This window comes from Zootoca vivipara, chromosome 4 (assembly GCF_965207765.1).
Source record: "Zootoca vivipara chromosome 4, rZooViv2.hap1.1, whole genome shotgun sequence".
NCBI lineage: Eukaryota > Metazoa > Chordata > Lepidosauria > Squamata > Lacertidae > Zootoca > Zootoca vivipara.
The window spans coordinates 87,923,964-87,937,590 of record NC_142587.1 but is presented as its reverse complement, the minus strand read 5'-3'; the positions used below and the strand labels follow the sequence as shown (position 1 = coordinate 87,937,590).

Below are 13,627 nucleotides of genomic sequence, written 5' to 3'. Positions count from 1 at the left end.
ACACATTTTGCTGTTAGCATTCACATCTGCAGCCTGATCCTAACCGTGTTTTCTAAGCAATGCCGCAGTGCTCAGCGGGGCTTACTTCCAAGTAAGTATATTTAGAGTTGCTGTCTTACAGCAGCTGTTGAATATTTTCCAGCACATGATATGCTTGGTTGCAAGAAACCAAGGAAATATGAAACTCTTCCCTAAACATCCTAATATAAGAAGGTGTGACAAGCCACCGTTATTGACAAATCAGCACAAAATCTGAAAATTACTTAGAGGAACAAAACTCAAAGATATTTTTGCAGGAGAACGGTGGGACCATTAGCTACACAAATAGACCAAATATCAGTCTAAAACAGGCATCCCCAAACTGTGGCCCTCCAGATATTTTGGCCTACAACTCCCATGATCCCTAGCTAACAGGACCAGTGGTCAGGGATGATGGGAATTGTAGTCCAAAACATCTGGAGGGCCGAAGTTTGGAGATGCCTGGTCTAAAAGGTTTATGCCAATATATGGATTATATAACGAGGTACTTTGCATTTAATTTCTGGTATATTTTGCAACCCGCTACCATTCTAAGGGGATCAAGTTGGGAGGTTCGCTAGAAATAAGGTTAGTGGCATTTGTTAGGGTTAAACAACTTCGTTAGATTAGAGGTAGGGATCTGTGCTGATTAGAGTGCCGAAGCCCCCTTCTCTGGCCGCTGAACCCCTCTCCCCACCACAGAATAGTTGTCAATCTTTCCAACATGGTCATGAGGTCTGGCAACTTGGTTTTTTAAAACAAAAGCGTAGAGCCTTAGGATCTTGCTTCCTGTCATATTGAGAGAACAGTAAACAACAGAGTCAAACAAACAGCCTCTTTAGTTTAGGACTGAAAGCTTTGACTGGCAGCGGCGCGTCAATGCTTGGGATTTGCTTCGAATTGTAGAGTTGGAAAGGGGTCCTGAGGGTCATTTAGTCCAACCCCCTGCAATGCAGGAATCTCAGCTAAAGCATCCAAGACAGATGGATCGCCCTGGTGTCCGAGATCTGGAGGTGACCGGATGCAGGGACTTAACCTCCATAACTTATACTGTTTTCTGCCGAGTGTGAGCTCCGTGTGTTGCCCCCTACTTCCTCCTAATGACTCTGTGTTCCCCCTGTGGCAACCCTGCTGCCCTCCAGCTGTGCAAGAAGCAAGCTCACGTCGAGAAGGTGGAGAAGCTCCAGCAGGCCTTGACCCAGCTGCAGGCGGCCTACGAGAAACGGGAGCAGATGGAGCGCCGCCTGCGCACCAGGCTGGAGAGAGAGCTGGAATCCCTGAGGATGCAGCAGGTGAGACAGAACTTGGGGTGTTGCGTCTCCCAAAAGGGCTTTGAAGCTTCTCGGTTCAAACCTATGGCAACCTGCAGCGGCCGTTGTGTTGGTGCTGCAGAGTAGGGCCCCACCCCCCAACACAACGGTCGCTGCACCTTACGGGGTCGGGAGCAGTAGGTTTGGGGGCTCTGTGGACACGCTGGCAGAGCCAGTCTGGCATTGCTGAAGATGCCTGCCGAAATATACCTGTCCAAAGCTCCGCCACACCACACCTGTGATGTGTCAAAGCCCACAGTTCAAGCTGGGGTCCCTTTCCCATTGAAAGTAATGGAAAGTGGATTAATCCGTTCCAGACGGGTCCATGGAGTACTTAACTTGAAAGTACTCAACCTGAAGCGTACCTAACCCGAGGTATGACTGTATTTTAAATGTGTGCTTTGCAGGCAGCTCAAGGACCACTGGGAGACTACATCTCCTGCCTCCCAGGAATGACATGACAGCAAGGGGGAGACCAGTCTGACCTAATATTTTGGCTAATAAAGGAGCAGTTGCTCCAATACTTGTTTTCCTCTTCCCTCCCTGTTCCTTTTCCCTCTTGTATCATGCCTAGTAAGTTATGAGCCATTAGGTAGGGGCTGCCTTATTTTTTACTATCTCTGCAATGCCTACAATGTATATTTTTGGTCATTTGCTCATGTTTAATATGGACTTCAAAATCCTACTACAGTCAGATCAGTAGCATGTGATCTTGAGTTCTAGTGCTATGCAGGCAAAATAATTTCTGTATATCTACAATTTTCACATCGTTCATTGGTTGAGCAGAAAAGGCTTTTGAACATAAATTACAAATTTAAAACAACAACCAGCAATGTCATTGTGTTGTTAGCCACAGGTCTATGAAGCAGGCATGATATCTTGAACTTGCATAAAAATCCAGCAAGTTAAAATCTACTGTGAGCCAGTCCTTGCACAGGGACATCTGGAAAAGTCGTTTGGCTCAAATTCCTTTTGAAATGTGGGAAGTCGCTTTAAAAATCTGGTGGATTCTTGTGGTTTGCACAGTCTTGCAAATCTTAGAAGCTAGGTTTTATTCACAAATTCCTGCAAATATAGAACTTTCCAGGAGTGAGCAGTTGCAGTTTTCTGAGATCTAATTTTTTAAAAGTCCACATTAGGAGTCCCCAGGGGCACTCGCTCAGTTAAAAGCCGAAACTGGAAAGCTCGCACTTGAGACGAGATTCCACCTGTGTTTATTCAATCATTGGCTTATACTAATCCATTTGCCAGAGGACAAGCTCACAAGACTCGTTTTGTGGGAGCAAATTCAACTAAATTCTACCAATTTAATCACTTGGCTGCGGGAACCGGCTCCTTTGATTCAATTACATGGCTTTTCTGCGAATGACTTTATGGGGACCTCGTTGTAGCTGCCAAATTGGAATTTAGAGGATGCCTTCTGGATATTTTCATGCACAGTTGAACTAGTTTAAAAACAGCGCCCTGGCATGTCCTGGTAAATTTCAAGCCAGTTTGGAAAATTAATACGTTGGGTTTTGTTGACGTTTGCCCTAAGGAGAGCTTTCAACTTCACTGAGGACCCCCAACAAATGCCCTCAACACTTCTGGGTGGATGGCGTGAAGCCACACGGGAATAGCATTTAACCTGCAAGATTGGGTGGGGAATAATTTCCAGGACACTTATCCCCCTCTTTAAAAATTCATTTTGTGATAAAGGCATTGACCTAGCTCAAGTTAGTCATCACTAAAGACCCACTGAGAGCTACAGGACATGAGCGAGGTATGGCGGAACTTTTCCTGTCGATTTCTGTGGGACTTTGTAATGACTGACGGTAGCTGGATCAGAGCCTGTGGCCCAAACTGATCTGGCTGAAGACGTGAGAAGGAGCTTGCCTTGTTTTGTAAAATGCCGTTAAATGTGCTGAGTGCAGGAAAGAGACTGCATCTGATTTTCTGATTATGGGATACCTATTAACTCAAGGGAGACAAATTCTGAAACAGCTATTTAAACACTCTTCTATTTATGGACTGTCAGGTCCCCGACAAGCCTTGCCCCTTAAGCCATAAATAGTTTCCCATGTGTTCCCCACTCCCTCCTGGCTTTTTAGATTACAGTGGTACCTCGGTTTAAGTACACAATTGGTTCCGGAAGTCTGTACTTAACCTGAAGCGTACTTAACCTGAAGCGAACTTTCCCATTGAAAGTAATGGAAAGTGGATTAATCCGTTCCAGACGGGTCTGCAGAGTACTCAACCTGAAGCGTACTTAACCCGAAGTATGAGTGTAATTGGTTCTGGAAGTCTGTACTGTACTTAACCTGAAACATTCATAAACTGAAGCGAACTTTCCCATTGAATGTAATGGAAAGTGAATTAATCCGCTCCAGACGGGTCCGCGGAGTACTCAAACTGAAAGTACTCAAACCGAAGTGTACTTAAACCGAGGTATGACTGTATATGTAACACACTTTCTCTTCCTGGTGTAGTTTAGCTGGGACACTGACCTACTTGCAGTGAAAGATACCCATGCTTGCCAATTGAAATATGCCTTGTGTGAGCAGCTGGAATCCTGTATCTTAGATATGTTTTGACTTAGGGAGCAGGTGACCAGTTTATCCAGTGCCCATCCTGATTTGCCTCCTCAATGAGCATTCACCCTGATTTGTTTGCAGGCAATTGGATGCCATTGCATAAAAGCAAGCATCGCCCAGTGCATTTCCCCATCACTTTCCTTCTCGTGAGCAGTTTGATCTTTTAGGGAAGTGGGTCTGTGGTGCAACAATCCCTCCCAGTCAACTATAATTTGCAACCCGAAATTGCCAGTTTGTGATTGAATCCCACCCGAAAATAGCCGCAGTCTGGAATCACCCTTATTGTGATGGCCAAATCAATTGCACACAAAAAGGCATTTATTTGACCTGGTTTGTCTACCAATTTTATTTCTTCACTTAGCTGTGTCCCTGCTTCCCTTCTTCTTCTTCCTCCTCCTCCTCTGTTACCGCTATGTAAGAGTTCAGGTTGTAAGTTCCATCGGGGCAGGGGGTCTGTCCTCTTGTTTTTTTTTGTAAAGTGGCATGCACACTGTTGCGATATATAAATAAAATAAAGTTCCCTATAGATGCCACTTTCAAATATTGAAGGAACTAACACAACATTTTAATATGCACTACTCTTTGTTAGAAGAGGGTGGGGGGATTACTGGGGCAGGGGAGCACAAAGAAAGTACATTTACAGGAGAATGAGTCATGTGAAATGTTCCTTTCTTTCAAGTAAGCACAGCGGTTCAGCAACTGGGGTGGAATGAGGAAGAAAACTACTTGTCTACAGCGGAATGCTTGCTCTCCCTGACCCCAATTCCGACTACCCATATCAGAAGGAATGTCTGGAAATCATTTAAAACCTTTTTGCCATCGCTTCCTGTTGTCCATGGGACGGAATTCCTTGGGTCCACTTTTTGCCGCAGACTGACCTGATTCGATGTTCCCAAACTTGCGTCCCAATTGGAATTCAGCTCTCAGATTATACAGTTCTCAGCTTTTGCCGTGTAGTTTTGATCCCCAAAAGTATGCACAAAAACCCACATTTTGCACAAAAATGCATTCAATGTGCATTTTTTTGGGGGGGGGAATAAAAGCAATGGAGCAACAGAAAATGCATATTTTACTTGGAAAGCGAGTACAGGATGCATAAAATCTATATTCGGATGTTTTGATGCATTATTTTGGAATGTCCACAAACCACCAGGACAAATCAGACGTAGGACTCGAGTGTCAGCAAACCAAAGACACAGAACAGGCTTACACTCATTCAAATCTATAACACATTCCTCTCAAGTGCACGTCACAGAAGTCCAGCAGCTACTTTTCTTTTTTATAGTATCAGTGCAGTACCACTTGTGGGGATTCTCCAGTCCCCAAATCCTCAATCCCTGGTCAGCGACTGAACTGTCAAAACAAGGGCATATAACGTTAGTGAGGACAAGCAAATGACAACCAAAGCAATCAAAGACTGCCTTCCTCTTTTAGTGGTGATGGGGAGCGACACAGCATGGAAATATTCCACTAAGCACCACCCACTGGTGTGGATGGGAAATGGCAGAATTCCTATGAGGAACATGTGGACACTTGGCATGCCAATTGCACACGCGAGTCAGCCAACATCTGAACCAACTTGCTGGCAATATTAAGCGCCCTTTCTGGAAGCACTGCAATGCACACTGGAAAACAACCATCTTTTTTTGGTTTTCACACTTTTCCAGATTTTGGAATACAGTTCTCTCCTCAAATAAAATAAAATATCACCAGGTGTAAAGAAATGTACTTTAGGATAAAATGCATCTAGAAGTGCATGCAATACACTGAGATAAAATATGTATTTTAAGATGTATTTTGTGATAAAATTCAGATTTAAGTACATGTTTTTGTTTAGATTTATTTCTTTTTAAAAAAGTAATCACAGATTAATGCAAAAAATCTATCAATGAACACACACACACACACCCCTCTGTAAACTGAGGATAATGAGCCATGCACCTGAGGAAGCTTTTAGATGCTATATATAGAAAGGCAGGAGCAATATTGAAATGTATAATGCAACAATAAACAGGTTAGTCTTCAAGGTGCTGCTGATCACATTCACACTATACATTTAAAGCACTGTTAAACCGCTTTAGCAGTTGTTTTAGCAGTGCGGATGCATTTAGCACCTTCACTGTACAGCTTTTGGTGAATGCTGAAGATGCACCTCTGTACTCTGACACCTGAGATTTGTGTTTTTAGGACCCGCCCTATTCCTGTGACACTGATTTGTTTAATACTCAATTTTAAATTGTCGTAACCACCCCCCTGAGGTTTCCTGTTGAAGGGTAGGTGATGATGGCAAAAAAAAATTTAAGGGTGCTGAGAATTGTTAGGATAGAGCTACATTTCCCAGCACCTATAACAAACTACAATACCCAGAATTCCTTGGAGGAAGCCGTGATTGTTACATATGGTATAAGGATGTGGCATCTGTGTTATAGTAGTTATGATGCTGGGCTAGACGAAACTCTGATTGGCTCCAGCAGGCCTCTTGTTTTTGCTTTGTTTCTGGTGGGTGCTGCTAACTGTGTCTTCGTTTGCTTTTCTCTAGCGGCAAGGGAGCTACCAGGCAGCCCCCCTGCCAGAGTACAATGTCCCTGCGTTAATGGAACTGGTGCGCGAGAAGGAGGAGAGGATTCTGGCTCTGGAAGCCGACATGACCAAGTGGGAGCAGAAGTACCTCGAAGAGAGCGCCATCCGGCATTTCGCCATGAACGCCGCCGCGGCAACTGCCACGGAAAAGTAGGGAAATGGCTAATGGAAGAAAAAGTCTATCAGCATCGTTTGTGTTTGCCTTGAAGAAAACGAAAAAGTACATTGGGCTCAAAACTCAAATTGGTATATAGATCAGGGTTTCCCAAACTTGGGTCTCCCAGCTGTTCTTGGACTACAACTCCCATCATCCCCAGCTAGCAGGACCAGTAGTCACAGATGATGGGAGTTGTAGTCCAACAACAGTTTGGGGAACCCTGATATAGACAATAAACAACTGGGACTTGCAACAAAAACTGTGTACACTATACCTGTAAAGCACAACAAAAAATATATTTTCCTACTGGAAAGAATTCTGAAGGGTTTCTGGGAATTGTAACTCTGTGATGGGTAAGCTACAAAGCCCAGAATTCTTCTAGAGAAATAATGTGCTTTAAAATTATAATGTGTATGCAGTCAAAAGGCCTCTTTTCTGTGTTAAACTAGTCATGGCCTCTTCACCCCATGCCACCCGCACAATGTCCATTTTCTCCTCCGACAGTCAGCCAGCATTCTGTGGCCACTTAAGCATGCTTGGCCCTCGCTGAGGCCTGGAAACGATGCCTTATGAGGAACGGCTTAGGGAGCTGGGTACGTTTAGCCTGGAGAAAAGAAGGTTAAGGGGTGATATGATAGCCATGTTCAAATATATAAAAGGATGCCATATAGAGGAGGGAGAAAGGTTGTTTTCTGCTGCTCCAGAGAAGCGGACACGGAGCAATGGATTCAAACTACAAGAAAGAAGATTCCACCTAAACATTAGGAAGAACTTCCTGACAGTAAGAGCTGTTTGGCAGTGGGATTTGCTGCCAAGGAGTGTGGTGGAGTCTCCTTCTTTGGAGGTCTTTAAGCGGAGGCTTGACGGCCATATGTCAGGAATGCTTTGATGGTGTTTCCTGCTTGGCAGGGGGTTGGACTGGATGACCCTTGTGGTCTCTTCCAACTCTATGATTCTATGAGATACTTTGAAGGCTCCCGCACCCATCTGGGGGCCTTCCCTCCTTTAAATATGCCTTGTGCTCTCCTGTGCCTGCCGATACCTCTTGTCCTGTGTGCAAGTGGTGGCATTTTAGTCACAAACGGATCCACATTTTGCCCCTGAACTTCAGAAAGAAAAGGAAAGGTTTTATAGTGAAAAGCTATTCAAATAGTCTTTGAATTCTGCAGAATTCTTCTTCAGGAAGATGAGTCAGTGCTGTGGATAAAGACTTGGCTGTGGGTGTTCTCCAGTAGTGGGTGACTTTTTGGGTGAATATAGATGACCATTTGTTTGTTTAGCCGTGTTCGACTCTCTGTCACCCCATGAACGAGAGCATGCCTTGGAAACTATCACTTTCTTCTCAAACCGTCTCCTTTTTTATGTCCATGGAGTTTTCTTGGCAAAATACTGGAGTGGATTGCCAGTTCCTTCTCCAGGTGGATCACATTTAGTCTAAACTCTCAGCTATGACCTGTCCGCCTTGGGTGGCCTTGCAAAGCATAGCAGGTGGTAAATTAGTGGGCATATAGCCTCTGTCTGTCTGTCTGTCTGTTGCATCCTGTCTAGTGGAAAACTTTACTCCTTTTCTACTGCTTTTATTTTGGGCGGGGTGCAGATTTTGGTTTTCAAAAAAAAATCTGCTGTAGCTTCATGTTGCAGATGACTCACTGTGGGGAGAAAGAACTTAGCTCACTGTTCAAGTGCCTGGTTAGCATGCAGAAAGTTCCAGGTAGAGTAATGAGAGAGTAATTAGATTTAGTTTGCATTTAAAGGCAAACCTACCCAGTGCACACTTTCTGAAACATTAACACAAACTGAAACACAGCCAGCCTTCTCCATATCTTGCAGTGCAGTTCTTCAGCTGAGTATTTTGTGTTCCAAAAGTGTGTTCAAAGGTAAAGTGTGCACAGAAGTGCTAACAGTAGTGAAAGTATTATATTAGGGGAAATTGCTTTGCAAAAATGTGTATTTTGTGTATTTCTGTATCTTGTGACTAACTTGTTTATGTTTAATACTGAATTTTAATTTTTTGTGACCTTAATAATAATAATAATAATAATAATAATAATAATAATAATTTATTATTTATATCCTGCCCATCTGGCTGGGTTTCTCCAGCCACTCTGGATGGCTCACAACAGAATATTAAATAATAATAATAATAATAATAATAATAATAATATAATTTATTATTTGTACCCCGCCCATCCGGCTGGGTTTCCCCAGCCACTCTGGGCAGCTTCCAACAAAGATTAAAATACATTAAAATCTCACTCATTAAAAACTTCCCTAAACAGGGCTGCCTTCAGATGTCTTCTAAAAGTCAGATAGTTGTTTATTTCCTTGACATCTGATGGGAGGGCGTTCCACAGGGCGGGCGCCACTACCGAGAAGGCCCTCTGCCTGGATCTTGCTGCTGAATGGTAGGTGGTATTAAGTAAATAACTAAGTAAGGCAAAATTGTATTAATTAATTGTATTAAGTAAGTAAGTAAGTAAGTAAGTAAGTAAGTAAGTAAGTAAGTAAGTAATTGTATACCACCCTTCATCCATAGATCTCAGGGTTGTTCACAGTATAGGAGAAATGCACACCAAGCTGACGAATTTTCACGGGGACTTAAAAAGGAAAAAAGACTCGCAAACTGATGTGGAAATGTGGAGAACAGAACATAAGAGTGGAGCTATGAGAAACTGTATTTTGACAGCTCTGCCCATCTCTAGCTCCATGTTCAATCTCACGCCTCTACAGTTAAAAGGACCAAGAGACAGTTCTCCCTCCGCCAGAGAACCTTGGAGAGCAGCTGCCAGTCAGCATAGAAAACATTGGGCTGGAGATGCAAATATTCTGACCTAGTATAAGGAAGATTATTTATGCTCCTTATCTTTTGGCCAAATCAAAACTGAAGGAGGTTTCTCTCCCCCCCCTCTCTCGTTGCCAGGGATGCCTCAGCCATTAATCACTCACGGAACGGGAGCTACAGTGAAAGCTCCCTGGAGGTCCGCATGTGGCAGGAGGAAGAAGAGATTTTGCAAGCCAACCGGCGGTGTCAGGACATGGAATACACGTAAGGAGCAGCTGTCAAGTAGCAACTGTAGGATTTACATGAGCATCCGCAGTGCTGAAGCCTCTTGACAGTCTTGGTATTCTGGCAGGCACACCAATTCAACCCCATCACATAAGCCCTATTTCCAAGGCATGGTGGTGGGAACATAGGGGCAGGCACAGTATGAATGCGCAGCTTGACTCTCCCTCTGACCACATGAGCACCCAAATAAGACTTTAGTAAAAGCATGTTTAACCGAATACTGTGGAGGCCAGATATATACATCAGGGGTGGCCAACTCCCAAGAGACTGTGATCTACTCACAGAGTTAAAAAACTGGCAGTGGTCAAAATTGTTGAGCTTTTTTTTAGGAAGGAGGAAGGCCCATTTTTAGGGGTTCAGGTCAAAGTTGTAGGGCTTTTTTAGGGGGAAGGAAAGCCCCATTTCTTTTGGGTGCAGGGCAAAAATGTTGAGCTTTATTTAGGGGAGTCAAAGTTGTTGAGCTTCTTTGGGGGGAGTTGGTGATCACGATCTACCTGTTGGACATGTCTGATATATATCTATGAATATCTATATATGTATGTATGTGCGTGTGTGTGTGTGCACGCGTGCTCATGTGTGACTGATGGGTTGTATGGGGTGTTATCGAAGGGGTAGTACCTCTGGTGGCATTCTCCTTCTGGGGTAGTTTGTCCACCTTTGGTCCCCACCCTGCCTGCACTCAGGTCTCACCTGTGGCTCCTAGACGCTGTCAGCGTGCAACAGCAGCCACACCCAGCTTCGAGTGGCCGGTTAAACCAGGTGAGAGTAGCCAATGGCTCTCAAACCCTCGGTGGGTTATGGACTTCCCCTGCAAGCAAAGAAAGGCTCCGGCAGATTGACCGGACAAAACCAATAGTGGTTCCAAACAGTCAAGAAGGCGGTTTCTGCAGATGATGTGTAGAGGGAAGTGAGGGGCAGGTGGGCCTTGGCAACCTGGGAAGGTAGCCCATCAAGGAGAAGGAAGACTCTGCAGGGTTTGAGATATCTTCAGGAGACTCAGGAGTGTACCCTACACCAATCCAGAGGGGAGTCCCTAAGGCGGTTGGATGGTGCCTTGTACGCCTCCTCCTAGCAGCTCCTGCTGCCAAACTGGTGCCAAACGTATTGCTCTGCTTTCCTTTGGACCACATCAGTGAGGCCGAGAGGCAGGTCTTGTTGTCTGGGCAGCCCAGGACTTTAATACATGCTGCTCATGCTTGCATCCTGGGGAGGTCACTTGGGTGCTGCTGATGTAGCAGTTTGAAGGTGTCCTTCATTGTATCTGGAGACATACAGGTTCCAGGAATGTGTATGAAGGAGCAGTTTTGAGTCCCAGACATTCTACTGTTTGGTTATTCAAAACAGTACATAGGACATTCCTCTTACCTTATTAAACACTTGGGGAAATTTTGCATTTTGGTTTAAAATTGAAATCAGAGTTTTAATTGTGCATTCTCTGTGCTAAAGAATTTAAAGGTTCTGAACCTGGAAAGTCTGCTTTCTGCAACCTGTGAAAACTGAGCGGATTTCTGCAAATTTTCTAATTTTGCAGACAGGTTGAACCCACAGATCCCAGACAGGTTGAACCCACAGATAGACACTCACTGTCAGATGCAGGAAACCAAATATACACCAAGTCCATTGATAAACAGACTTTGCAAGCTCCTACAGTTGCAGTTTGGGCACTTCTTTAAACAGATACTGGTACTAAAGCTGAATTTGTCATTCCAGCGTTGTGGGACCAGACCACCTCCTTTCAAGCCTCTTCTCATCTCTGGAATATGTTTATCTGCATATTTTAACAGGATAAAGAACCTGCATGCAAAAATCATAGAGAAAGATGCCATGATCAAAGTGCTTCAGCAGCGGTCCAGGAAGGACCTTGGCAAAACTGATGCTTCAAGCTTGCGACCTGCTCGGTCGGTCCCGTCCATTGCTGCAGCCACTGGAACTCATTCCCGCCAGACGTCCCTCACCAGCAACCAGGTGACCGAGGAGAAGAAAGAAGACAAGACTTGGAAAGGGAGCATAGGTGAGCTTCAGTGTTAGTTGGGCCCTGGCAAAGAGATCCAGCTCTCCCCATCTCTTAGTGCAGACATCCCCAAACTGCAGCCCTCCAGATGTTTCGGCCTACAACTCCCATGGTCCCTAGCTAACAGGACCAGTGGTCAGGGATGATGGGAATTGTAGTCCAAAACATCTGGAGGGCCGAAGTTTGGGGATGCCTGTCTTAGTGGAACAGCTTTGGACTACAGCTCCCACCAGCCCCTGCCACATTATGCGTTGGCCCTACCCATTGCAGTCCAAAACATAGGGAGGGCACCAGGTTGGGAATAGTCTGCAGTTCCGCTGGTTCTTGTTGCTTTTCTGGCTGTTGTGTTTTGTGAAAGTGGATTGTTGTTGCTTTTGCTTACTGAGTGAGCGGATGAATTTATTTGTTGTTGCAAACATCATGGTCATTTCAACCATCACTAAAAAAAAGGAAACACACACACACACACACACAATTTACATAGATACACCATTACAAGGCAGAATCACTCAATTAATACATACAGTATATATATTGTTGTTGTTTAGTCGTTTAGTCGTGTCCGATTCTTCGTGACCCCATGGACCATAGCACGCCAGGCACTCCTGTCTTCCACTGCCTCCCGCAGTTTGGTCAAACTCATGTTCGTAGCTTCGAGAACACTGTCCAACCATCTCGTCCTCTGTCGTCCCCTTCTCCTAGTGCCCTCAATCTTTCCCAACATCAAGGTCTTTTCCAAGGATTCTTCTCTTCTCATGAGGTGGCCAAAGTATTGGAGCCTCAGCTTCACAGTATATATATATATATATATATATATATATATATATATATATATATATACACACCAGTATATTAAAATTCATTGTTGCTTTTGCTTACTCTATATTGATTGGTGTTTTATTGTGTTGCAGTTTTCTTATTGTGTTGCAGATTTTTATGGGGATCCTGTGGCCAAAGATGCAGGGTAAAAATGACAATATATAAAACAGCACCAAAGGAGGATACCAGCCAATTAAAAATGCTTGATCAAACAAAAGCCCTTGGCAGCTGGGGATTCATTCACACTTTATAGAACTTTGAACTTGGATAGTAGTAACAACAACAACAACAACAACAACAACACTGAAATATAAGTGACACACACAATTAATTTAAAATAAGCAATATGAATTTTTAATTCATACAAGAGCACAACAAGAGCAAGCATATGTCTTGGGTATTTGTTGAGTCAAATGATCATATTTGTTTCCATTAAGTGGCAAAGTTTAAATGCAGAACATTGTCAGTGGTGCATTCCCATTTAAATTATTATTATTCTTTGCAATTGACACAAGAGTATTGGTTAGTTCAAATCCAGATCTGATGGTCAGCTCCCACATTCCACTACTTCTGGGGCCATTCCCCCCTGCCTCCCTCCTTCAGCCTCATGCTACCTATCTCTTTATCTCTTACTTCCCAGCTTTGGGAAAGTTCTTTGTAGCCTTCACAGTAAAACTGCTTATTCCCTTTCTTTCCCCAGGATCCTCTTGGCCAAATTGGCAACTTACCCTTCCCTCACAGGACTTGTACTGCAAACATCCCGCCTGCTTTGTTCTCTAAGCAGTTGGAATGCTTGTAGTCATTCTGTGCCACCGCTCCATCTTCAGCTAGGATGTATCAAAAAGCTTCATTGTGGCAAGTACAGCCATGCAGACCAGTCATTTCTAGTCATTGCTTACAATTGTTCACTTTGTTATTGTTGGTTCCATAGTATTGGCATTTTTAATCTAAATTGCTTGGATGGGAAAGACAAAATAAAACGGAGATGGAGCATATCTGGTGTTTTATATTGTGTGCTGTATCTCTCCCCCTCCCCCTTTGTTTTAACATGCTGTGTGGTTAATTTAAACCACTTTGAGCCTTTGGGAAAAT

At 43.9% G+C, this 13,627-nt stretch overlaps 1 protein-coding gene across 4 annotated transcripts in view; it reads left to right on the top strand.

Moving 5' to 3' along the window:
- Window positions 1–13,627, top strand: part of AMOTL1 (angiomotin like 1) — a 76,353-nt gene that overhangs the window by 59,630 nt on the left and 3,096 nt on the right. For all 4 annotated transcript variants that reach the window (XM_035115554.3, XM_035115555.3, XM_035115557.3 and 1 more), the window contains 4 exons: window positions 1,161–1,310; window positions 6,441–6,631; window positions 9,559–9,684; window positions 11,490–11,716. In XM_035115554.3, the coding sequence (XP_034971445.2) occupies window positions 1,161–1,310; window positions 6,441–6,631; window positions 9,559–9,684; window positions 11,490–11,716 (694 nt within the window). The remainder of the gene's footprint in view (window positions 1–1,160; window positions 1,311–6,440; window positions 6,632–9,558; window positions 9,685–11,489; window positions 11,717–13,627) is intronic.